General features: G+C 55.9%; 2 protein-coding genes across 4 annotated transcripts in view; one reads left to right on the forward strand and one right to left on the reverse strand.

Annotated features, from left to right (window-relative positions):
• BRF1 (BRF1 RNA polymerase III transcription initiation factor subunit) overlaps positions 1 to 24,342 on the reverse strand; it is a 71,673-nt gene that overhangs the window by 22,470 nt on the left and 24,861 nt on the right. For all 3 annotated transcript variants that reach the window (XM_029238951.1, XM_029238950.1, XM_029238949.1), the window contains exons 3-5: positions 22,219 to 22,392; positions 6,553 to 6,584; positions 3,318 to 3,390 (exon numbers count right to left, since the gene is read on the reverse strand). In XM_029238951.1, the coding sequence (XP_029094784.1) occupies positions 3,318 to 3,390; positions 6,553 to 6,584; positions 22,219 to 22,392 (279 nt within the window). The remainder of the gene's footprint in view (positions 1 to 3,317; positions 3,391 to 6,552; positions 6,585 to 22,218; positions 22,393 to 24,342) is intronic.
• BTBD6 (BTB domain containing 6) lies at positions 25 to 2,846 on the forward strand. Its single transcript, XM_029238958.1, has 4 exons — positions 25 to 221; positions 309 to 399; positions 532 to 650; positions 820 to 2,846. The coding sequence occupies exons 2-4, from the start codon at positions 319 to 321 to the stop codon at positions 1,850 to 1,852; spliced, it is 1,233 nt and encodes a 410-aa protein (XP_029094791.1). The 5' UTR covers positions 25 to 221; positions 309 to 318; the 3' UTR covers positions 1,853 to 2,846.

The following is a 24,342-nucleotide window of genomic DNA, read 5'->3' on the forward strand; positions in this document are numbered from 1 at the left end:
GCCGCGGAGCTCTACGCGCCCACCGGCGCCGCAGCCGCGGCCGCCACCGCCACGGACATCGCCAACAGCAACGCCGCCGCCGCTGCCGCCGCGGGCAGGAAGGGACGGCCCAGCGCCCCGCTGCCCGCCCTGCCACCGCCCGCGCCCGCGCCGCCCGCACTCGACAACAACAACTTGGAGAGCCCCAACTGGCAGTCCTTCCACCCGACCCTGCGCGAGAGGTGAGCCCGGACCTGCGTCCCCGCCCCTGTCCGCGCCCCGCGCCGACCCGACCCCCGAGCCGTGTCCTGTGCCTCTGCCCTTTGCAGGAACGCGCTGATGTTCAACAACGAGCTCATGGCCGACGTGCACTTCGTCGTGGGGCCCCCGGGCGCGGCCCGGAGGGTGCCTGCCCACAAGGTTGGTAGAGGCTCGGCCCTTTGAGCTCCCAAAGGCGACCGGCCGCCTCCCGAGTATGGACGGTCCGGGTGTGGCAGCCGCTGGGGGCAGGGAGGGCCCAGGGCTCAGGGCAGCTCTCTCTCTCATCCACAGTATGTCTTGGCCGTGGGTAGCTCTGTCTTTTATGCCATGTTTTACGGGGACCTGGCAGAAGTCAAGTCAGAAATCCACATCCCTGACGTGGAACCTGCAGCTTTTCTCATCTTGTTAAAGTAAGTCTGCCTCCTTAGGGTGCAAGGATGGGGCGGTTCCTCGCTGCCTGGTTCCGCCAGCCAGCTGCCTGCAGCCTCCTGAAGTCCACAAGGATGGAGGGCTCCTCTCCCAGGCCCTGGGTGCGCAGCGTGCCCCACGCGGCCTGTGACTTGGCCCCGTCCTGCCTAGGTACATGTACAGTGACGAGATTGACCTGGAAGCTGACACGGTGCTGGCCACTCTGTATGCCGCCAAGAAGTACATTGTCCCCGCGTTAGCAAAAGCCTGTGTCAACTTCCTGGAGACGAGTCTGGAAGCCAAAAACGCCTGTGTGCTGCTGTCCCAGAGCCGGCTGTTTGAGGAGCCCGAGCTGACCCAGCGCTGCTGGGAGGTCATCGATGCTCAGGCTGAGATGGCCCTGAGGTCCGAAGGCTTCTGTGAAATTGACTGGCAAACGCTGGAGATCATCGTGATGCGGGAGGCCCTCAACACCAAGGAGGCCGTGGTCTTCGAGGCAGTCCTGAGCTGGGCCGAGGCAGAGTGCAAGAGGCAGGGCCTGCCGGCCACCCCGCGCAACAAGAGGCATGTTTTGGGGCCAGCCCTCTACCTGGTCCGAATTCCAACTATGACCCTGGAAGAGTTTGCCAACGGCGCCGCCCAGTCGGACATCCTGACGCTGGAGGAGACCCACAACATCTTCCTGTGGTACACGGCGGCCAACAAGCCCCTCCTCGAATTCCCCCTGACCAAGAGGAAGGGCCTCGCCCCGCAGAGGTGCCACCGCTTCCAGTCCTCCGCCTACCGCAGCAACCAGTGGCGCTACCGCGGCCGCTGCGACAGCATCCAGTTTGCCGTGGACAGGAGAGTATTTATTGCGGGGCTGGGCTTGTACGGCTCTAGCTCTGGGAGAGCGGAGTACAGCGTGAAGATTGAACTCAAGCGGCTGGGGGTGGTCCTGGCGCAGAACTTGACCACGTTTGTCTCCGACGGCTCCAGCAGCACCTTCTCAGTCTGGTTTGAACACCCCGTGCAGGTGGAGCAGGACACCTTCTACACCGCCAGCGCCGTCCTGGATGGCAGTGAGCTCAGCTACTTTGGGCAGGAGGGCATGACCGAGGTGCAGTGCGGGAAGGTGACCTTCCAGTTCCAGTGCTCTTCCGACAGCACCAACGGGACCGGGGTCCAGGGCGGGCAGATCCCTGAGCTCATCTTCTACGCCTGAGGCGCTGTGGGGTGGCAGGGATGCACTGCGAGCGGCAGGCCCTTTCTCTACAGGCAGCCCGTGACCGGCCACCTCAAAGGTTGCGCTCGCGGCGTGCCTCCTCTGCAAGTAGTCGGCTGGAGCCTGAAGCTGTGACACAAGATGCTTTCCTGCACAGCCAGAGCCTCGGTCTCTGCATCTCTTGTATGTTGGGGCGCACCTCCCAGGTGGAGGGCAGATTTGGGGGGCACAAGGCAGGCTCCAGATTCCCTCCCAGGGGCACCCACACCGCCTGCTTTGAGGGCTTTGCCGTCCCTCGCATCCTCTTAGATTCTATTCTAAGTGGTTCTAAGCTTAAGATCTTCTGTTCGATCTAAAATGGGAAGAGTCACTCAAAGTAGTTCACCTGTTTAAGTGGATTTTCATAATAAAGTTTTAACAAAATGAGAGCCGTAGATAAATGACTGCGAGTCTCAAATTGCCCTAACAGTGCTTAGTGGGTAGTCCCAAGAGGCCCACCCATCCCCGAGTTTGCCCTCTGCCGGCAGCCCGGGCCTCCGCCATCTGGGAGGGCTTGCTCTCTGGGCTGCAGCCAGACTGCTCTAGAAAAAGCCAGGTGTCAGGTTGTGTCTACTTCCTCAAGTGTCGCTAGCTGCTCAGAATCCTACCGTTTGGTTTCGACTGGGTGGGGGCGTGGGGGGTGCTCTGCGGGGCCCAGGGCTCCTGCCCCCGAGAGCGGACCTCCCACCTCAGGCTCCCCAGCAGCCTGCACGCGCGTGCTGTGGCGTCAGGCAGGCTCGCTGGGCCTCTTGCCTCTACCTCCCTTGCTGCAAACTCCTTGGGCATTTGCTTTGTTTCTGAAAAACCTCCGCATGACCCCCGGAGGGAGGGACCGTGTCACTCGGCACAGGGATACAGCCCCCAGCCCCAGGTCTCCCTGTGCCTGCGGCCCTCCTCCTCCGGGCCCACCCTGCTGGACCATGCCTTCCCGGCCCCAGGGGACCACCCTGTGGGTGACCCAGAACTGCACGCCCTGCCCACCCTCCCTGGCCCCACACACCACCTCCTTAGTACAAGGAGGTGCCTCTAGACGCTGATGGGCGAAGGAGGGAGCAGCCCCTCCAAGCCAACCGTGCAAACAGTCCTCACGGTAAAGCTGCCACAAAGGCCGACCGACCGTGGCTGGGAAAGGCCCGGCTCCACCTGCACGGGGCCTGCCCACCCCGAGGCACCGTGCTGCCAGGGGTGCTCCTCGAGAGGTGGAGAGACGGGCCCCCATCCACGCAACACTTCGTCTCACTCCATCCCTACCTGCGGGCACTGACCACGGACGGCATTCTGGTTTTAGACCAGAAATAACCCCCCAGGCTGCCGGGCTCCTGGCAGCCTCCAGGTGAGACACTTCTTCCCTGTTAGGTCCTTGCCCTTGCACACGCCGCCCTCCCACCCAGAGCACCGGCAGCGCGCCCCGTGAGCCCCGCAGTACCTATTGCTGGTGCGTTGATGCAGAGCTCTCTCGCCAAAAGAAGGAACGTCTTCCCCAGCACGTAAACGTTCACCTGTCGTGAAGACACCACAACTAAGAAGGGCGTTCATGTGCAGGAAATGTTTCCCTTTTTATTTCATCGTTCAGTCTTTAAGAGTCCCCCCTGCTGCCCCCCACGAGCCCCCAGAGCAGCCCAGGGCACTCCTTCCCTCCCCCAGGTGGCTTTTTTAGACTCTACCACTATCTCAGCAACGACTGAACTTGCTGAGAAGAAAAGCTGCCTCAAGAGTAGCTGGCTGAGCAGAATCATCAAGGGCGCAAGGCGCCACGACTGCGGGGCCCACGGCCACTCTTCTACCCTGTTCCCAGGGGCTCACGGGGGCATCCTCTTCTGTCCCCACGGGCCAGCTCAGTCCTGGCTGTGGGGTTCTGCAGGCCTCAGTGACCCTACACTGCTCCCACCTCAGGTCCAAATCCACCGTGGAGCCTGCCCCTGTCCCAGTCACCTGCCAGAACCTCCCCGGGTGCGACTGAGCCCGGGGCCTGGCCAGGCACTGTCCTCCCAGCCTGCCTGGTGCTGGCCGAGGGCTGGGCAGCTCGTGGGGAGGATGCTGCTGAGTGGACTTTGACGGCAGGAGTAGTGCAGGGAAGACTCGGATGGCGTGCAGATCCGAGAAAAGCCCAGGCTCTCACCCCAGGCCCGAGCTGTGGGCTTCACCGTCCCAGCCTGAGCTGGAGAAACACCTGCCCACTCGCCTTCACCCCAGCCCTGCCCACAGGACTCGGGCCTCGCAGGAGGGCTGCCTCTGACCACCTCAGAGAGCTCCCTCACCTGATCAAGCCTGGCCTGTGAGCCCCTTGGCCCAGCACCCAAGAGGGCGCCAGAAAAGGTGCTGAGGAAGAGTGAAGGCCTTGCTGTGTGCCATATCCATCACGGGGCTTGCAGATGGCACACGGGTGCCTGCTGCCGCCAGGGGACCAGGGTGCTAAGGAGCGGTACAATGTTGAGTCTCCTTAGGGGAGGAGATGAGGGTACGTGCCCTGTGGGCACCAGGCAGCTTGGGGCCTTCCCAGCGGAGGCCAGGCCTCCCTGTCCAGGCAGCAGAGGGCACCCCCCACCCCACTGGCAGTCACTCTCTGTCCTCCAAGATCCCCATCACAAGGGCTGGGGGCTCCCAGGGATGCCTGCCACCAAAGCACGCGTGGCAGCGTGCATCCCCCTCCACTGGGTCCCCCCAGGCTCCTGCATCCCGGCCCTCCTGCCTCATCCTGTGCTGAGGCCAGAGCAGAACGGACTTGCCACCCAGCGCGGTGTCTCCACCTTCCCTGCAGCACATCCCGACCCTGCCTGCCCATGCCATGACCCCCACCACCCCAACCCCGGCACCGAGGCAGACGAAGCCTGAATGCTGCAGGAAAGCGTTCTCTGAACAACTTCAAGTGGAAAATCAAATTTTAAAAAGGATATGCCTGTAAAATGCGTGGTTATTGCCAGAGATGCTTTGATGGTCACTCTCCCGTGTCTGCGGCTGTGTGTGGGTGGCCAGCCCTCCCTGTGCTCCTACCACATGGCGGGCAGGCTCCGCAGACCTTGAGGGCTCCTGGCTCTGCCTCTGAGGGGCCGGGGCCCAGGCACGTGAGTGCCTATGTGTCAGCCTCACTATAAGGGGGGACAAAGGGACGTCCTGCCAAGACCCTCAGGGTGCAGTGGGCCCTCCACAGCTCCTGCCAGAGGGTGTTGGCTGTGAGCTGAACCAGGGAGAAGCCCACCTTGGTGCGCGTGTGAGTGAGAACGGAGTGAGCCCTGAGCCTTCAGCTCATGTCCTCTAAGCGCTCAGCCCTCGGCAGTGCAAGCCTCCGAGTGGGACCCTCACCCGACACGCGTGCTCCACACCCACAGTCAGCTGCAGACACGTGTGTCCTGGGAGTGCTGAGCCTGTCCCAGCCCCTCCAGGGCGGGGCCAGCGTGGGAGGCTGGGAGCGGGGGGCTGGGGGGTGACGGTTGCCAGGTCACCTCCCCCCTTCCCAGTGCCCAGGCTGGGCTCTGCCCAAGACCAGGGGGCCCGAGGCTCACCCTTCCACCTGAGGTGTTAAAACTGTCTGTGTGTGTCCAGCCTGAACGTACGGGGTCTCACTGGTCAGCACAGTGACTCTCCGCTGGACCCTGATCCAGCCCCAGGTGAGTGGGTGCATCTACTCTGTCACCCTCTCCCACCTGAACCCTGACTGGTGTCCCACTTCCCAAGGTGTGAAGCAAGAAAGTACTGGAGCACCTCCCCCTCCCTCCTAAGTGGTGCCCAAGCACTTCTGGAGCGCTGTCCTGTGCCAGCCCTCACTCCTGTCCTTCCTGGGAGTCACCAGGATGGAAACCAGGCCACGTGGCCTTGCCCTGACCAAACACAGCACATGGAGTGCTGGATTTTCACGATTACAAGGGATTAGGTTTACCGTGACCCCTGAATATTTCAGCAGGGCTCCTGAGAGATGCCATTTATAAAGGCACCCGGGAGAACACAAATACAGGTGGCATCTGAGTTCAGTGAAGGTCTGTCTGCCGGCACCGAGGGCACTGAAGGCCCAGCACCGGGGCGGCACAGCACCAGGCTTGCGAGGAAGCTTCCCCGTGGGGGTGGGATTCCTATGAATTCTGCATGAGTCCTCACACTGCAGTCACGTCTGCTTTCCATGACATTAGTTTTCCTTCCGAGCCCTCAGTGGAGTGATCACCACAGAGCCCAACTCCAGGGCACGGGGCCAAGCTCGCCCCAGCCCCAGCGCCATCACCAGGGACAAGTGCGGAGTTGCAGTGGCTCCGCCCCGGCGCTGCTCCCACCCCATGAGCGTCCCATCCACACAGGTGTCCCTCTTGTTGGGTCCTTCCATTACCGTCAGGCATTTGGAAATGAGAGGTGCCTTCCTGGGACTCAGAAAGCAAGTTTCCCTAAATAGACTGTAAATGTAAGTTTTTATATTGTTTAAAATGTATGCATGTGAGTCCATTTTTTTTTCCTTTTAAAGAATCTCCCTTGCCTTGGACAAAGTTCACCTGGGTCTCTCCATTGGTTCTAAGGCCAGGGCTGCCCAGCCCCCGGGACAACACCATCACCCTATGTCCACTGTCTCCCTACCCACTCCATTTGCCAGTTTCCAAACAGAGACCCACACCCTGTGTGTCCTTCGCCTGTGGACCCTCCCAGCCGGGGCAGGAAAGGGCTGAGAAAGGAAACGCATCTACCTGGAGCAGGTCGCTGAGGTCGAGGAGCATGTCTGAAAGGGGAGTCAAGGAGCAGCGCCCGGCCCACAGGCTCCGGCCACCTGACAGCTTCCAGGAGGCAGACCCCTGCTGTAGGTCTAAGCTCAGCACTGGATCGTGAGGGCAGAGTGAGGCAGCCGCGTCAGGGCTCAACTTCTGGGAGACCTCCGAGTCAGTACCGGACGAGGGGGAGTGGAGCTGGGGTGGGGGCCTGCAACACGGTTCTTGGAGTGCAACTGCCTTGGTGGGGCGGCTCCCGCATCTGTGTGGGCCCTGCCCAGCCAGGGGTCCCCTGCTCCAAGGGGCCTCCCGCCCCGGCCTGCCCAAGAAGTGCGCAGCCACATTCACTGCATCTCACGAGCATCCACTGAGCGGCTGCTGGGTGCCCAGCAGTGTCCTGTGTCCCAGGACTCAAGGCTCCTGGGGGACAGACACACACACCAGGCCGCCACTTTTGGTGGCCGGTAGGCACCACTACGGTACTGGTGCTCGAGGGGGCAGCTGTGGGGACTCTGGCGTGGGACCTGTCCTTGCTCTCAGCAGATGGTTAAGTAGTAACCAGAATATGTCCTAAGCGATTCAAAACTCAGCCAGACACATACACAGAAATATAAAACACGAGCCACTGAGAAAGGCAACTTGTCAAATGAAGTGAACTTAGCGTCATTCATGGATATGCTATGGCTTTGAGAAGTGACTAAGAAAGAAATCCCCACGATGCTGAACCAGAGCCCAGACCAGGTGTCCAGAGGGAAAGTCTGGGCCCAGCAGAGCAAGGAGAGAGGAAGTCCCAGTGCCAAAGCCTCACACCGGGCGGCCAGCATTGGAACGTGGCCTCCAAGGTCCTCGAATCAAAGGCACCTCATTTCTCAGTCTGAAGGCAGACGTTTCGTCAGAGAGTGTAGTCACAGTAAGACAGATAATGCTACAGTGCAGACCAACAAACTAGTGAGAAGCACTTCGAAAAAAAGAGAAGTGAAATCACAAGAAATGAAAGGAAGACCACCGTAAATATATAAGCAGGAATCAGTGACAACAGAACAAATTAACATAGCCAAGAGACTATACGCCCTAAGATTCCAACTCTATGACATTCTGGAAAAGGCAATATTGTGGAGACAGTGGAAGGGTCGGGGTGGCCAAGGGTCAGGTGGGAGGATGAACAGGCGGGGCACAGGGGATTTTCAGGGCAGCGAAGCTGCTTGTATGATACCACGATGGTGGACACGTGGCCTGTCACTCGTCAAGCGCATGGAGCATGGACCACCGAGAGTGAGCGCTCACATCAGCTATGGACTTCAGTTAACAATACTGTATCAACACGGGTCCATCAAGTATAACATACAGCACACTGACATGAGCTGATCACAGGGAAACTCTGTGCTGCGTGGAGAATACAGAACTCTGCACAATTTCTTCATGAATCTAAAACTGCTCTTAAATATGAAGTCTATTTTAAAAATAATACTAATAAAATAAATGCAAAAAAACGGGCAAAAGTTTTGAACAGATGTTTCATAAGAGAAGCAAAGAGCGCCCCCCTCAGCAGCTATCACAGAAAAGCAAACTAAAGCACCCCTACAACAGCAACAGATGACTGCAGCTGCCACGCCCGCCGGCAGGGCGCCCAGTGGAACACCGGCCCTGCTCGAGGGCCTCCGACCACGTGGAGAGGAAAAAAGAATGTTCACAGCAGCTCCGTGCACAAGAGCAAAAGACCGGGAACAGCCCGGGGGTCCGTCGACAGAGACGCCGATGACCTGTCACACACTCGCCCCATGGAGACAAGACGGCAGGGGCCTGCCAGGCAACAGACCTGCAGGAAGAGCACACAGCCGCATCCCGGACAGGGCGTTCCAGAACAAGCAAAACTAACCCACGGGCGTCACCAGGAGAGCGGGTGCCTCTGGGGTGGGGTGTTGGCGCCGCCCTGCATCCTGACAGAAGACCTGGTCGCACAGACACATGCGCTCCTCAGAACTCATCAAATGGCACGATGAAGACTTGTGCATTTCATTTTATGCCAATTTTACCTTAAAAGGAAATAAGAACCATAAACAAATACTGGTATCTAGTCAGTTAATAAGCTGCCTGCTGAAGGGCTTGGGGGCACTGAATAGATGTCTGCACCCTACTTTGAAAAACACCAAACAAGGACAGGCTGAGGGATGGCTGGCGGGTGGGAGGGGGCCGAGCATAGACTAGCAAGGTGTGGATGGAGACTCTGGGGTGGGGGGCGCCCACTGCATAATCAATCCTTTCAACTTTGCCACATGTTTGATATTTTTCATAATAAAATGATGGGGGGGGATGTGTGTATTTTATAAAGGAGATTGGGATTCAACTTTTAACCAAGTTACAATGAAATGACATTTGCTGTCCGTGAAATGACAGTGGCAGGGCACCTGGCCCGTGTCCACAGGAACGTCTAGACAGCCCTGGATCCTCTCGGAGTGGGGTGATCTGAATTACGTGCTTCCTGAACGAGCCCCCCCACCCATGCCCCATCCTGGGCCAGAGCCCACCAGCGCCCCCGGGGCCTGGGCCTCAGTGGGTCCAACTGATGGGCGTTTGGGGTTCTATGGCTTGGAAAAGTCTCCTGTCTGGCCGGCCCCTGGGCCAGTGTCCTTCCCAGGAGCCGTTCCCTTTTGCTAGGCTGCTGCATCCAACCTTGGTGCAGAGACCCCAGACCCCCAAACCTGCTGGGACGGTAAGTAAGCCCACAGGTGAGGCCTGCGTGAAGCCCTGGCTCAGCGTGAGTGTAGCTCTGTTGGCCTCTCTGTCTCCCTCCCATCCTCCTGGGGCCCAGCCGTATTCTAGCAGGCGGCACTTCTGCTCAACGAACACCCACTTGAGTGCCTGTCCTAGAAGAGGTGCATCGGCACAAAGAAGGGTGGCGGACAGAACACCTTCAGAAGATCCTGGACATTCCTGAGGGTCCAAAGGCCAGAGTGCGTCCAGTGGGTTTAGAAAGCGCGTGGCAGCCCACGCTGGGCGACCACTGTCCCTGGGGCCTGGGAGTAGCTCCGCCCCGAGAGGACGGGAGACCCTCTGGCAGGCCCACACAGCACTGCTGGGAAAACAATCACAGACGGGACCTGATTTAAACTGAGACTCATTTTTGGTCAAAGGAAAAGTTTACAGAGATTTAAATAAGACAGAACTAAAGGTCAAAAGAACGTGATATTCCTCTACGCTGCCTCTGATACAGTGTCTCTCCGGGTGAAAAACTGCCCCTGCACATCCAGAAGGTCCGAAACGTCATGTGTGTGCGTGGACGCCACACCTGAGGACGGACAGTGAGGCCAGGGGGGCAGCCACGTGAGCCCACAGCACCCTCCCGGGGCCGTGCCGGACACGAGCCGGTGAGTCCCAGAACGACGGTGCCATCAGCACTGAAGAGCCGAACCTCGACGTCCCTGAGGACGACCTGCCCAGCAGCCACCCACCCTCTAACCCCACGGGGCCCCCCTGCCCTGGCGAGCCCTTCCCCAGGCAGCCGGCCCACAGCCCTGTTTAGAGCAGGAGCTCTCAGCCACGCCCTACCAAGTACAAAGGCCACCAGGACACCTGCACCGGTTATTTCTGGGCAGTGCCGCTGTACCTGCACAGCGACATGGAGCCCTGATGTAAGTCTCTAAGAGATCACCCAAGTCCTGGAGGCAGTCCACAAAGGGGCCGGGAGTGGAAGCAGGCATCAAGGGGAGTTACAGGGCTGTGTGACAAGGCAGGGCGGCGCCTGGACGCGGGGTGCGGGGTGGCGGCGGGGGCGGGGGGGGTCGTGGGGGTGTGGTGGGCGGCAGCCAGGAGCCACCAAGGAAAAGGAAGGGCTTCCCGTTGCGCCAGGGGCCCTGCCAGCTGCCCCTGCTCCCTCAGGGCACTGGCTGCCCCCACAGCACCAGGCAGAGGCCAAGGCCACAGCCTGGAGCTCAGAGCCCCACCCGGGGGAAGATAAAATGGAGGGCTCGGGGACCTCCAAGACAGCCAGCCTCGAGGCGCCCAACTGTCGAGAAGTGGGCCAAACACCACGCACTCAGGCTCCCTCCAGGCCCTGGTCAGGTCCTGCTCTGCACAGGCACAAGGGCGCAGAGGCTTAACGCCACGGCCAGCGGCAGTCAGCCTGGAGAAGAGAAAGTGGGCAGGGACCCCTGTGATGGCACTGCCAGGTCCTGCCCAGGTCCTGAGCCGAGCACACCCCAAGATGTGCAGTGAGGACCCAGATGGGCCAGCCTCCACTGGGCCCAGGCTAGCTCCCCACAACTCTCTCCCTGCCAGAGGAAACGAAGTCCCCTGCGGGGGCAAAATTACCCACAGCTGCCACAGGTTTTCAAACACTATACCCAGCACTTCGATAAAAATTTACCAAGCATGACAAGAGACAGGACCAAATAACCAAAACCAAAAGAAAACTCAGGCAATAAAAACAGAACCACCGGGCTTCCCTGGTGGCGCAGTGGTTGAGAGTCCGCCTGCCGATGCAGGGGACACGGGTTCGTGCCCCGGTCTGGGAAGATCCCACGTGCCGCAGAGCAGCTGGGCCCGTGAGCCATGGCCGCTGAGCCTGCGCGTCCGGAGCCTGTGCTCCACAACGGGAGAGGCCACAGCAGTGAGATGCCCGCGTACCGCAAAAAAAAACAAACAAAAAAAAACAGAACCACCAATGACCCCACTGTTGGAGTTACTAAAGGCTTTCATATAACTGCAGAGACGGAGAATTTTACCAAAGAACTGGAATCTAATCCAAAGAATCTAATGTAAAACAATCATTGAAGTTAGGAAGTTAACAGATGGGTTTAACAACCAGTTGGACACTGCAAAGGAAAGGATGAAAGAACTCAAGACAGGTCACTGGACAATATTCAGAGTGAAACAGAGACAGGACAAATTTTAAAAACGGAATGGAAAATACACAACACAACCTGAGACATAAGGAAAGGGTCTAACGTGTGTGCAACTGGGATCCTAGAAAGGGAACAGAGAAAGAACGGCAGAGAAACTGTCTGAAAAGATACCTCCCAAGATTTCCCCAAAACAGACAAAAGACATTAAGTCACAAATAGCAGAAGTTCTACAAATAACAAACTGGACAAATACAAAGAAAACCACATCTAAGTACATCAGAGTCAAACCCCTGAAAGAAAAACAAGGATATTTCTTAGAAGCAGGTAGTGATAAGAGATGGTAACCTTCAAACAGTGACAAGACGATGTAACGCCCACTCCACAGCACCACGGAAGGCAGAAGGCAGAAGCGGGATGACAGCAGTAAAGCTCCAGGAGAAACACCTGCTGCCCCAGAATTCCACACTCACTGAAAATACCTTTCAAAATGAGGACAAAACAAAGATGTTTTCACATAAACAAAAGCTGAAGGAGTCTTTTCCTAGGAGGCATACTGTTTTTCAGACAGAGGACAATGATCCCAGATGAAACCACAGAAACACAGGAATTGAAAGGGCAGAGCGGGTAGGTGCGAGTGAACACACTAACGGCTGGGGAAGCAGTGCCCACAGCGCCCCTAGCAGGGCCCGGAAGAGCATGTCCTGCTGGGAAAGGCCAGCTTCTAACTTAGTGTCAAGGGCACAGGACACAGTCTCTAGGGTAACCACCAAAGCAGTAATAAGTAAATAAATAACAAAGTATTTGAAGGAAAACAGAATAACGAAATACTTGACTAAGAGGTTGTAAGAAAGGAAAAACAGAGAACAAATAGAAAAATAGTAAGATATTAGAATTAAATTCAAATATATCAATACGCACACTGAATTTAAATGGATGAAATTCTCCAATAAAAAATACTTTTAAGACTTGGGCTTCCCTGGTGGCGCAGTGGTTGAGAGTCCGCCTGCTGATGCAGGGGACACGGGTTCGTGTCCCGGTTTGGGAAGATCCCACATGCCGCGGGGTGGCTGGGCCCGTGAGCCATGGCCGCTGAGCCTGCGCATCCAGAGCCTGTGCTCCGCAACGGGAGAGGCCACAACAGTGAGAGGCCCGCGTACCACAAAAAAAAAAAAAAAAAAATTTAAGACTAGATAAAAAAATTAGACAAATACACATAATTATGTAACCGAGCAGGACCCTGTGGGGCCTTCCCAGAACAGGACTCCTCCACCTCAGCCAAGCCGTTCACCTGCCTTTTGTCTGTAGAAAAACTTTAGTCAAAGAATAAATTTAACCAGAGCAGTGAAAAAAATTGCAGAAAGAAAGGAAAACAGTCAAGCAAGACAAAATAATAATAGTTTAGCCATTAAACAAAGTCAAGGACCTTTAGTTCCTCCTCAAGGGTGAGAGATACTGTTCTGAGCCACCGTCCTTGACACTGTTTTACAGATACTGAAACCCCCACCAGGTGGAAGAAGTTAACTGCATGCTGCCCACAAGCACCGAGACCCCAGACCAGTCGGAACCAGAAGGCTGAGGATGTTGACTCCCGACTAGCTCTCCGACAACCCATCAGAAAAGCGTCCATGAGCTGATCACGCCCCCCACAACCCCCTCCCCCACTCTGTCTTTAAAAACCTTTCCCTGAAAGCCTCTGGGGAGTTAGGCTCTTTTGAGCATTAGCTGCCTGGACTCCTTGCTTGGCGCCTGCAATAAACCCTGCACTTTCCTTCACCACAACCAGTGTCAGTAGGTTGGCTTTACTGCGTGTGGGCAAGAGGACCTAAGTTTGGTTCAGTAGCAATTATATGCTGCTTATAAGATACATTAAATATATCATGAAGGGTTGAATTTTAAAATATGGGAAAAGACAGACCACGCACATACTCAGCAAAAGAAAGCGGGTATAGTTATACTAACACCCAACACAGTAGAATTTAAGGGGAAAAGCGTTTGGTGATAAAGAGGGACATTTTATAACGTTAAGCGTTATTTCCACCAGGAAGATACAGAATCCTGAATCTGTATCCTCTTAACACCGCATCAGAATATAATGGGAGGGCTTCCCTGGTGGCACAGTGGTTAAGAATCCGCCTGCCAATGCAAGGGACACGGGTTCGAGCCCTGGTCCGGGAAGATCCCACATGCCGCGGAGCAACTAAGCCCGTGAGCCACAACTACTGGGCCTGCACTCTAGAACCCGCAAGCCACAACTACTGAAGCTCATGCGCCTAGAGCCCGTGCTCCGCAACAAGAGAAGCCACCGCAATGAGAAGCCCGTGCACTGCAGGAAGAGTAGTCCCCACTCGCCACAACTAGAGAAAAGTCCACGCACAGCAATGAAGACCCAACGCAGCCAAAAAGAACAAAAAATAAATATAATAAAATAAATAAATTTATTAAAAAAAAAGAATATAATGGGAAACCAACAAGATAAAAGGAAAAGTAGATAAGTCCACATCTGCAGTGGGAGTTTTAACACTCTTCTTTAGAACAAGGGGACCGAAAAATCGGTAAGGATGATTTGAACAGGACTAACCAACTTGACCTAATGGACATTTATAGACCGCTCCACCCAACAGGTGCAGATACCCATTCCTTTGAAGTGCAGATGACGAGGCCACCAAAATAGACCACGCACTGAGCTGTAAATCAAATCTCAGCACACTGGGAAAAAAGGAAAATCATTCAGTGTTTGTCCTCTGACCACAATGGGATTATACTAGAAACTGATAATACAGAGATAACTAGAAAACTCCCAACTGTTTTCAAAACAAGTGGTACACTTGTAAATGACTTAATATCTAAAAGAAATAAAAATGGAAATCAGAAAATATTTTGAACTGATCATAGTAAAAATGTAACACATCAAAACTGTGTGATGTAACTAAAACCTGCCTAGAGAGAAATTTATAGTCTCAAATTCTTATATTAGGAGAAACAGAAATAATGAAAATCAAGAACCTAAGAAAGCTGAAAATAGTAAATTAAACTGAAAGAAACTAGAAGGAACGAAATAATAAAAGTAAATCAATGAAATATAAAATAAACGTACAATACAGATAAACAACACAGCAAAAGTCTGGTTCTTTAAGAAGGCTGATAAAAGCGCTGGTGAGGCTGCAGAGGAACTGGAGTCCTCCTACACTGCTGGCAGGAATGCAAAATGGTCCAGCTACTTTGGAAAGCGGTCCAGCCGTGCCTCACAGTTAAACACAGAGCTCCAATGAGAGCTTACATGATCCCATGTACATGAAATGTCCAGAACAGGCAAACAGAGAGTGGCAGGAAGCAGACTGCTGCTTGTTTAGGACTGGCGGCACGAGAGACATGCTTTCTGAGGCGATGACAACGCTCTAGCGTTGACCGTGGTGAGGGCCGCACACTTGTGTGCACGTAACTGAAAACCAGTGACTTGTGCAACGTAACGGGTGAATTTCATCTCAACAAAGCCATTACCAAGGAAAAGACTAAAAAAACTGGCAACCCCCTAGCAACATGGAGCAAAGAGAAAAAGGGCAAAATTACAAACATAAGACATGACAGAGGGGTCATCACTACAAGTGCCGCAGACACGAAAGGGAAACCGGGAATGTTAAGGATAACTTTACTCTGATACATCTGGTCTCTGAAGTGACACAGACAAAGCCTTTGCAAAATATAACCTAGCAAAACTGGAATGAGAAGCAGAAAGGCTGGCTAGTTCCACATCTACTATAGAAATTACAGCCACAAGTACGATCTTACCACAAAGAAAGCTAAAGGCCCCGATGGCTTCACTGTGAGTTTTCCCAAACATTTCAAGAGGAAACAGTACTGGTCACCACTGGACTGCCCAGGGTGCAGAGCACGAGGGGGCACCTCCCAGCGGTGTCGGGGCAAGCACGACTGCGACACACCCAGTTGACGAGGACACTGCAAGAACACAGGCCACCTGCACAGCTCCACCCAAAATACCAGCAATACCTGGAGAGGGTAACTTGGCATGACCACATCTGGGTATGCAAGGGTGCTTTAACCTTAAAAATCAGTCAGTGTGGTGGTCCAACGGTTAGGACTCCAAGCTCCCACTGCCGGCGGCCCAGGTTAGATCCCTGGTCAGGGAAATAAGCTCCCGAAAGCCGTGTGGTATGGCACCCCCCAAAAAAAATCAGTCAGTGTAATTCACCTCGGCGCAGATTAAGGGGAAAAACCCCACATGATGATCATACCAATACATACACAGATGACTCAACACCCTTCACTATAAAAGCTCCTGGCAATTAAGGAAAAGGAAACACCTTCAACCTGTTACCTGATAAAGGCATCTTAGAGCAGACGTCTAAGACGCTGGAAACGCTCTCTGGAGCCAGGACAGAGCCGAGGACGCCCCCCCGCCCACGCCCTGCTTCACCCCTTCACACCCCACAGGGCACCACAGGCATGCAGACAGCCAAGAGAAACACGTGACAGGCATACAGATCAGAAGGGAGCAACTAAAACTGGCAGCAGACACAACTGTATACATTAAGAAAACAAAACAAGAGGGCTTCCCTGGTGGCGCAGTGGTTAAGAATCCGCCTGCCAATGTAGGGGACACGGGTTCGAGCCCTGGTCTGGGAAGAGCCCACATGCCACGGAGCAACTAAGCCCGTGCGCCACAACTACTGAGCCTGCACTCTAGAGCCCGCAAGCCACAACTACTGAGCCCGCATTCCCCAACGACTGAAGCCCATGCGCCTAGAGCCCATGCTCTGCAACAAGAAAAGCCACCGCAATGAGAAGTCCACACACCGCAACAAAGAGCAGCCCCTGCTCACCGCAACTAGAGAAAGTTCGCATGCAGCAACGAAGACCCAACGCAGTCAAAAATAAATAAAATTTTTTTAAAAAGAAAAAGAAAACAAAACAAGAGATCCCAAAGCTCAATTAGTTAAGACTGCTCACTGAATTTTGTATTTTTAGATATAACATCAACATACCTCAACTGTACTTCTATACACTGGAAACAAAAGATACCATTTACCTTAGCTCAAAACACAAATACTTAGGAATAAATCTAACGAACAAAGTGTAAGACCTCCTCATCAAAAATGAGAGAAAGCAGAGGACACCTCAAGAAATAAGGGAGGGCTTCCCTGGTGGCGCAGTGGTTGGGAATCCACCTGCCAATGCAGGGGACACGGGTTCGAGCCCTGGTCCGGCAAGATCCCACGTGCCACGGAGCAACTAAGCCCGTGCGCCACAACTGCTGAGTCTGTGCTCTGGAGCCACAAGCCACAACTGCTGAGCCAGCATGCCTAGAGCCCAAGCTCCACAACAGGAGAAACCGCCGCAATGAGAGGCCCGCACACTGCAGGGAAGACTGGCCCCTACTCGCCGCAGCTAGAGAGAAGCCTGCACGCAGCAAAGAAGACCCAACGCAGCCAAAAATATAAAATAAATAAATTTTAAAAAAGAAAGAAGGGATATTGATCGATTGGAAGATTCAATATTGTTAAAATCAATGTCAATTTTCCCCAAACTGATCCACAAACCCCAATCAGAATCCCAGAAGTTTTTTTTACAGAAATGGACAATCTGATTTAAAAATTTATACAGAAAAACAGGGGGCCACGAACAGCCCAGACACCCCCGAGGGAGAAGAACAGCTGGGATTCAAGGTCTCATGCCACAGATCCTGAGACAGGTTATAAACCTGCCATACTGAAAACAGTCTGGTATTGGCACAAACAGACCAACAGAAGGGGTCAGGGACAGCAGCAACAGGCCCCCACCTAAGTTCAAAACAGTGGTGCCACCACTGTGCACTGGGAGGAATGGTTGTCAACAGATGGCACCTTGTCACCTGGACACCCAGTGGAAAGCAGCAAACTCTGACCATCTCCTCACAACAGACACACAGACCAACCCCTTAGAAGTCCTCAATCCAATGGGAAATGTAAAACCAAAAGCTTCCAGGAGGCAACACAGGAGAATATTTCCAGGATTTGGGGCAAAGATTTCTTAAACGGGACACAAAAACATTAATCACAAAGGAGAAGATGGATAAATTGTACTTCATTAGAATTAAGAGCTCTGTTCATCAAAAGATACTGCTGAGAGGTGGAGGGCAGCCAGGACGGGGAGGCTACCTTCCACGCAGATGCCCAGCCCTGGCCTCGGCCCAGGACATGCCTGCTGGACCCCAGGGTGTGCCCATGCTCAGCATCACTGGATGCTGGCAGGCAGGACACACTGGCCAGCAGGTCACAGAGCTCCAGAGGCCCAAGGCTGGCCAACACTGGGCGGTCCTCTCCATCTCTGCCTGTCATGGGTTTGAATTTGCAACTTCCTCATGCCCAGTGATGCTGAGTGCCTGCCGATAAATGCTAATCAGCCACCCTGAGGCCTTCTTTTGACCACATACCCTCTGCATGATACCACAGATACATAACATCGTGTTATACATTCGCCCAAACCCACAAGGTAAACAAACCATGGGCTCTCGGTGATGATGAGGTGTCACTGTGGGTTCACCATTGGTAACAATGCACCGCTCTAGGGGATGTCCAACCTGGGCGATGCTGTACATGTGTGGGGACTGGGGGGTATGGGAAATCTCTGTACCCTCCTCTCAATTTCACTGTGAACCTAAAACTGCTCTTAAAAATAAAGTCTATTTAGGGCTTCCCTGGTGGCGCAGTGGTTGAGAATCCGTCTGCCAATGCAGGGGACACGGGTTCGAGCCCTGGTCCGGCAAGATCCCACATGCCGCAGAGCGGCTAAGCCCATGGGCCACAACTACTGAGGCCCGCACACCTAGAGCCCGTGCTCCACAACGGGAGAAGCCACTGCGATGAGAGGCCTGTGCACCGCAACAAAGAGTAGCCCCCGCTCGCCGCAACTAGAGAAAGCCCGTGCAGAGCAACGAAGACCCAACACAGCCATAAATGAATAAATAAATAAATACATTTTAAAAAAAATTTTTCTTCAATTCTTAGGTTGTCCCTGGGGAGGCAAGCAGAGGGGGAGGGGCGGAGGGAAGCAGGTAATGGTAGGCTGGGAAGAAGGGAGTCCCCAGCTGCACTGCCCTCCAAGAAAGAAGATCCCCAGGTGAACCTGAGGAGAGGGACAGAAGCTCATTCTGGAAGCTCCCCCCCCCCCCACCAGAGCTGCAGACCAGAACCCGCTGTTAACAAGACCCTGGGTGTCTGAAGCCTGGGAGAGAAGAAGATCTGAAGGTCACGGTGGGCAGGACACGGCTGTGGCCGTGGGCACGCTCCACACAGAAAGGGTGACAGGTGACAGCAGCCTCCTGGCCTAGACCACTGCTAGGGCTCACCTGCTCATACACAGGCCTGCTGGTAGTTCGGCTGGAACCCAATAAAGACCAAAGACTTAAAAAATAGCTGTGGGCAAAAACACACCTCCCATGGATGTGTTTCACGAAAAGTTGTGGTGGGATTTCCCTAGTGGCACAGTGGATAAGACTCCACGCTCCCAATACAGGGGGTCCGGGTTCGATCCCTGGTCCTGGAACTAGATTCCACATGCATGCCGCAACTTAAACGTTCACATGCCACAACTAAGGAGCCCACGTGCTGCAACTAAGGAGCTGGCAAGCCACAACTAAGGAGCCCACGAGCCACAACTAAGGAGCCCGCCTGCCACAACTAAGACCCAGTGCAATTAAATAAATAAATAAATAACTTCCCTGGCGGCCCAGTGGTTAAGACTTTGCCTTCAAATGCAGGGAGTGCAGGTTCAATCCCTGGTCAGGGAGCTAAGATCCCACATGCCTCAAGGCCAAAAAAATCAAAACATAAAACAGAAGCAATATTGTAACAAATTCAATAGGGACTTTGAAGATGGCCTATGTTGAAAAAATAAAAGGGGGGGGATTCCCTGGTGGTCCAGTAGTTAAGACTGCGCTCCCAATGCAAGGGGCTTGGGTTCGATCCCTGCTCTGGGAACTAGATCCCGCATGCATGCCACCATTAAGAGTTCGCACGATGCTACTAAAGATCCCACATGCCACACTGAAGATCCCACGTGCTGCAACTAAGACCTGGTACAGCCAAAACAGATAAGTAATAAATAAATATTTTAAAATACATAAATAAATAAATTTTTAAAAAGCTGCAGTAACAATCTGGACACACAGCTCGGGAAGATGCGCTGGCTGGGTCACCGGCCTGGCAGCAACAGGGGTGTCTGCTCACAGCCTGAAAGTTTCTGCCAAATGCCCACCCAGGGACGGACGGTCTAGAGAGCAGGTCTCTCCTCAGCCTGCCCCAGCGACGGCTTTACCTTCTGTGGGTCGGTGGGGGGGGGGGGGGGGGGGCGGGGAGGTGCTGTCTGCAGGGCCGGTGCAGCCCCAGGCAGCAGAAACAGGAGGGCAGCTGGGGCAAGGAGAGGAGAGTGAATGAAGCCTTCAGATGTGCTCTAGGGGCTTGGAATTTACGTGGAAGGAAAGGAGGTGGCACTGGTGGGCGTCGGACAAGTCTGCGGACCCCGCTGGGGGATGGGGGCAGGGGAGTGTCGTCAACCAGAAGAGGACAGAGAAGACCGTGTCACACTTGTGCCCCCCCCCCCGCCGCCCCCAAACGGCCATCCTGAGGGGACCACCGGCAGGCCCAGCGGCCAGAGCGCTGGACTCCCCGCACACTGCTGTCTCATCTTCAACAGCTTCACGAGGTCAAAGTCAGGGCCACAAATGCACCTGTTCAAGATGTACATTTCAATGGCTCGTAGTCTATTTACAGAGCTATGCAAACATCACCATAATCTAACTTAAGGACATTTTTATCCCTCAAAAAGAACCGCCCCTACCCCCACCCCACCCCCGTCACCACCCCCAGTCCCCGGCACCCACGGATCTGCTCTGTCTGGATCTGCCTCATCTGAACGTTTGGTGTTCAGGGAATCACACAACGTGCGGCCTCCAGTGCGGCTCCTCCACGGGGCGCCGCGCCGCATCCAGGGTCACGTTCCTCTGCAGGCGGCACGCCGCTCCACCATGTGGGAGGCACCCACCCCTCGGGTGTGGGCGAGCCGGGGCTGCTGTGGGCCGGAGGGGCGGGGCTGCTGGGCCCGCTCACTCTCCTCCACCCGGGGGCGGGGCCAGGTCTGGACCCCCTGGATGAGATGCCCGCCCCTTCGCCCCAGGGGGGCGGGAGGAGCGCGAGGCGGGGAATGGAGCAGCCGCCTCCAAAGCCCCGCCCGCCCGTACACCTGTGTCCGCTCCCCGACCGCCCCTGCGGCCCCCGCGGCTCCGGCTCGGGCCACGCTCGGAGGCAGAGCGGGGCCCTGACCCGAGCGCCCCGCACCTCCCTGCAGCCCGCCCCGGCTCCCCACCCCGCCCGAGCCAGGGCGGGGCAGGCCTCGCTGCGGGGCAAGGCGGTGACCACGGACGGAGCTCTACTGCGCCACCTCGTGGGGCCGCCAGGGCGCGCAGCTTCATCCCTTCAAGCAACAAACGCTCCTTTTATGCTGAAACGGTACCTTTCAAAAACTGAAAGACATTTTAGTGAAAGATTCTGATATTGAGGGTCGCCCACCCACGCACACTGTCTCGAGGACCCTTCCAGCACTCCATGCAAACGGGGGCGACGGCCAGGCCACCCGCCATCGGGGAAAGCCTGCGCGGCACACGGAAGGAACAGCAGGGGAGGAGATAGCTCAAAGAGGCCACCGCTCCCACGAGAGACCAGACGCCGTGGCTCCCACGAGAGCCTCGCAGGACCGCCTCACAAGGAAGGGTGCGGATAACACGGAGCTGCTCCAGCTGAAACCATGAAAGCAGAAACGCAGGCCTGGCTGGAAGATAAACTCTCTCAAAGCAGAAGGTAAGTAAGTGGGAAACAGGAAAGGAGACCAGAAGACAGGTCAGCAGGGCAGCAGAGTGAACAAAGAAGACACAAAGGGAGAAGCCACAGTGACTCCAGAAGCCGGAGACGGGAGGCCGCGGGGGAAAGGCCGCTGGGGGCACCGCACATGGACCTCTGAGCCTGAAGACAAACAGGAGGTGCTACAGCCTGGAGAGCAACGCAGCGTCCCACACAGAGGACCCCGAACCAGGGCATCCACCAGTCCCAAAGGCGCGCGGGACACAGGGAGACTATGGGCACCACTGTCCAAATGCTGGGGAGACCAATTTGCAGCCCAGAATCCTGCCAGACTATCCCCAAAGCTTGGGCAGAAGGAAGACCACAGGGGGTCAGATGCTCAGAGGCGCCCGTTCTCAGAAGCCACGGGGCACGTGCTGTCACATAAGGACGAGGACACAGGGCCAGGAGCGTGGGTCCTGCAAGGAGAGGCGAGGGGAAAAGAGACACGAGGAGGCAGCGAGAGCAGAGGCCAAGTGGAGGGGCCAGAAAGCCCCAGAAGGCCCTCTTCAGGAAGGCGCGATGGACAGAATTCCCGACACACGCAAACGCCTGCAGGGCAGCCGAGGGCGCCCCACCGTCCAGGCACAAGGGGAGAGCAGAGCACCGTGCTCTCGGAGAAGGCAGGGCTGGCGAGGAGGGGACGAGGTCAGCAGCCCCTCGGGACACCGGCCTGGCTACAACTGGCCAACCACGGGAAGATGCTGAAGAGTCCTCCCCAGGGGCCGAGGGGGGACGGGCACCAAGCTGCCCAGCTCCTCAATCTGTGAAAGTCTCCTATCCGTCCAGACGGTTAATCCAACAAGGTGCTCCAATCAAACACAAACACTAAGCTACTGGGACACAGAGCCCGACAGCAGAGGGAGGCTGACCAAGAGCCAAGATGGGGTCCTCCAAGAGGTCCCCAAACCAAAGGATACGCGGGGTGCCTTCCGTCCGGCACACCAGGTAGAGGCAGGCCGCGATCACGTGGGCCATCTTCCGGCCACGGGTCAGGTGCTTGCTCACGGCCATCTTGAAGAAGTTGAAGGCTGTGTCCAGGCAGTGTTGGTTCAGCTGCAGCTGGTTCCCCAGGTGATGGATCTGACGCCTCCCTAGGACACAACATGAAACGTTACCGCGGGTTCCCAACCGTCCGTTAACTGACAACTTTGTTAAAAATAAAAGGGTCACACGACCGCCTCAGCAACTGAAGATGGAAAGTGAAGATCTACCCTTTTCCTTTTACACTTTTAAGTTCACTTTTTGCATGGGTTCCAGTAAAATTTTATGTATGGACACTGGATGCAAATTTCCTATTATTTCACGTGCTGTGAGACGCTCTCCTCCAGGCTGGAGTGGCATCAGGCCCAGGGGGCAAGGGCCCTTCTCAAGGGCCCTGAGCTCAGAGTGTCTGGAAAGGGCTCTGTGCAGGCCGGCCAGCCTGGTGCTGAACACCATTAAACAATATGGCCAGCAAGTTCCACACACTCAACCTCAAACGCCCCCTCCCCGTGGGTGAGCTCCCCAGGCTCTGCCTCCTGCTCCCAGAGCCAGGGGGTGGGTCACGCCCACCCAGCCTTCCCTAAGGCCCCCACGCCAGCCTCAGTGAGGCCACGGACAGCACAGGCAGATTCGGGGAGGGAGGGGCGCGGGCCCTCGCACGACCAGGATGTCAGCTGACCCGGGCCACAGTCTGCGTCCACACCTCTTAATGAAGCAAGGCCATCTCAGAAGCTATGGGCCAAAAGACGGCAGCAAGAGAGGAAGCAGACATGCTGCCCACACACCAGCGGGTCATCGTGGGCCATCCCGCACGCGGCAGCGCGTTGCCCTTGTGAGCCGGCGCGCCCACAGCTTCCTACGTCTCTGCTCCAGGCCCAGCCCACACCCACCTCCATGTGCTGTGTTGGTACAGCGAGCAGACAGGTCCCAGCACAGACTCCAGTTCCACCCAGTGTCCTCGGCACCCGAGACCCTCTCTCCTCTGGCGAAGGCCGCCCTACGCTGGGCCAGGGACCTCAGCCCACAAAGAGCTAAGAGCCGATTCCGCTGCGCTCTTTGACAAGGACCATGGGCTCAGGGAAGCGAGGGCTGTGTGGTCTCCTCCTCCAGCCTCGGCCGCTGACGGTATGGCCCACACACCCCACACACGCCAACACTGACCGCCGGCCAAAGGTGGGCACCCAGGGAGCCAGCGCCCCGGGGAGCCGGCCACAGGCACGCAGGCTGGCAGCCCAGGGACGGGCCTGACGGCCGTGGCATCTGGCAGTCAGCATGTCCCAGAAGCGTCCCTGCCCTTTGTGGCCCTGCTCCCTCGACCCCCGGCAAAGCTCGCCTGGAGCCCACACAGCTCTGAGGCCTCTGGTCAGGTTGCAGTGACAAGGGATCACGCTCGCCGCGCCAGAGCCGAGTCCGGGGAACAGCCGACATACTGACCATCTGGACAGAAAGACAGGGAGGCTGGGCACTAGCTCCCCATCAGCACTGCATGCTCTCACGCCAGACACACCAGACAGACAAACGCGGTCCACCCCGCAGCCCAGCCAGCTCGGAGGTAAACGGGGCGGCGGATGGGAGACCTGCTAATGCCGGGGGCTCGCTCCCAGCCAGCTCCTCAGTGCGCGTTTAGGAGCTCCTGCAACGGAAGGTGAGAGAGAGGTGCTCCCCAGAGGAGCTCACAGACGCCAGGACCCACCCCACCCCCCACACCATGGGCCAGGGCCCCCCAGCAGCTTGGGGGGCTTGAAGTTATTACAGTAAGTTGTAACATCTTTATTGCAATGTAACTCACGCACTGTGACATGTGCCCACTTGAAATGTTCATAGGCTGAGTGGTTTAGTGTGTTCACGGAGTTGTGCAACCCTCACCACACCTTGGTACATTTTCATCACCCAAAAGGAAACCCTGTACCCACTGGCAGTTACTCCCCACCCCCCCAAATGAGTTTTTAATTCACGCAAGTTCAGCAGCGCAATTGGCAGACTGAACAAGTCATATGACGCAGCCATGTGTGCAGCTTTTAAATGCACGAAGATGTTATTAACAAATGCAAACTCATGTA

This window comes from Monodon monoceros, unplaced genomic scaffold, assembly GCF_005190385.1.
Source record: "Monodon monoceros isolate NGI ecotype Baffin Bay Population unplaced genomic scaffold, NGI_Narwhal_1 Super_Scaffold_21, whole genome shotgun sequence".
Taxonomy (NCBI): domain Eukaryota; kingdom Metazoa; phylum Chordata; class Mammalia; order Artiodactyla; family Monodontidae; genus Monodon; species Monodon monoceros.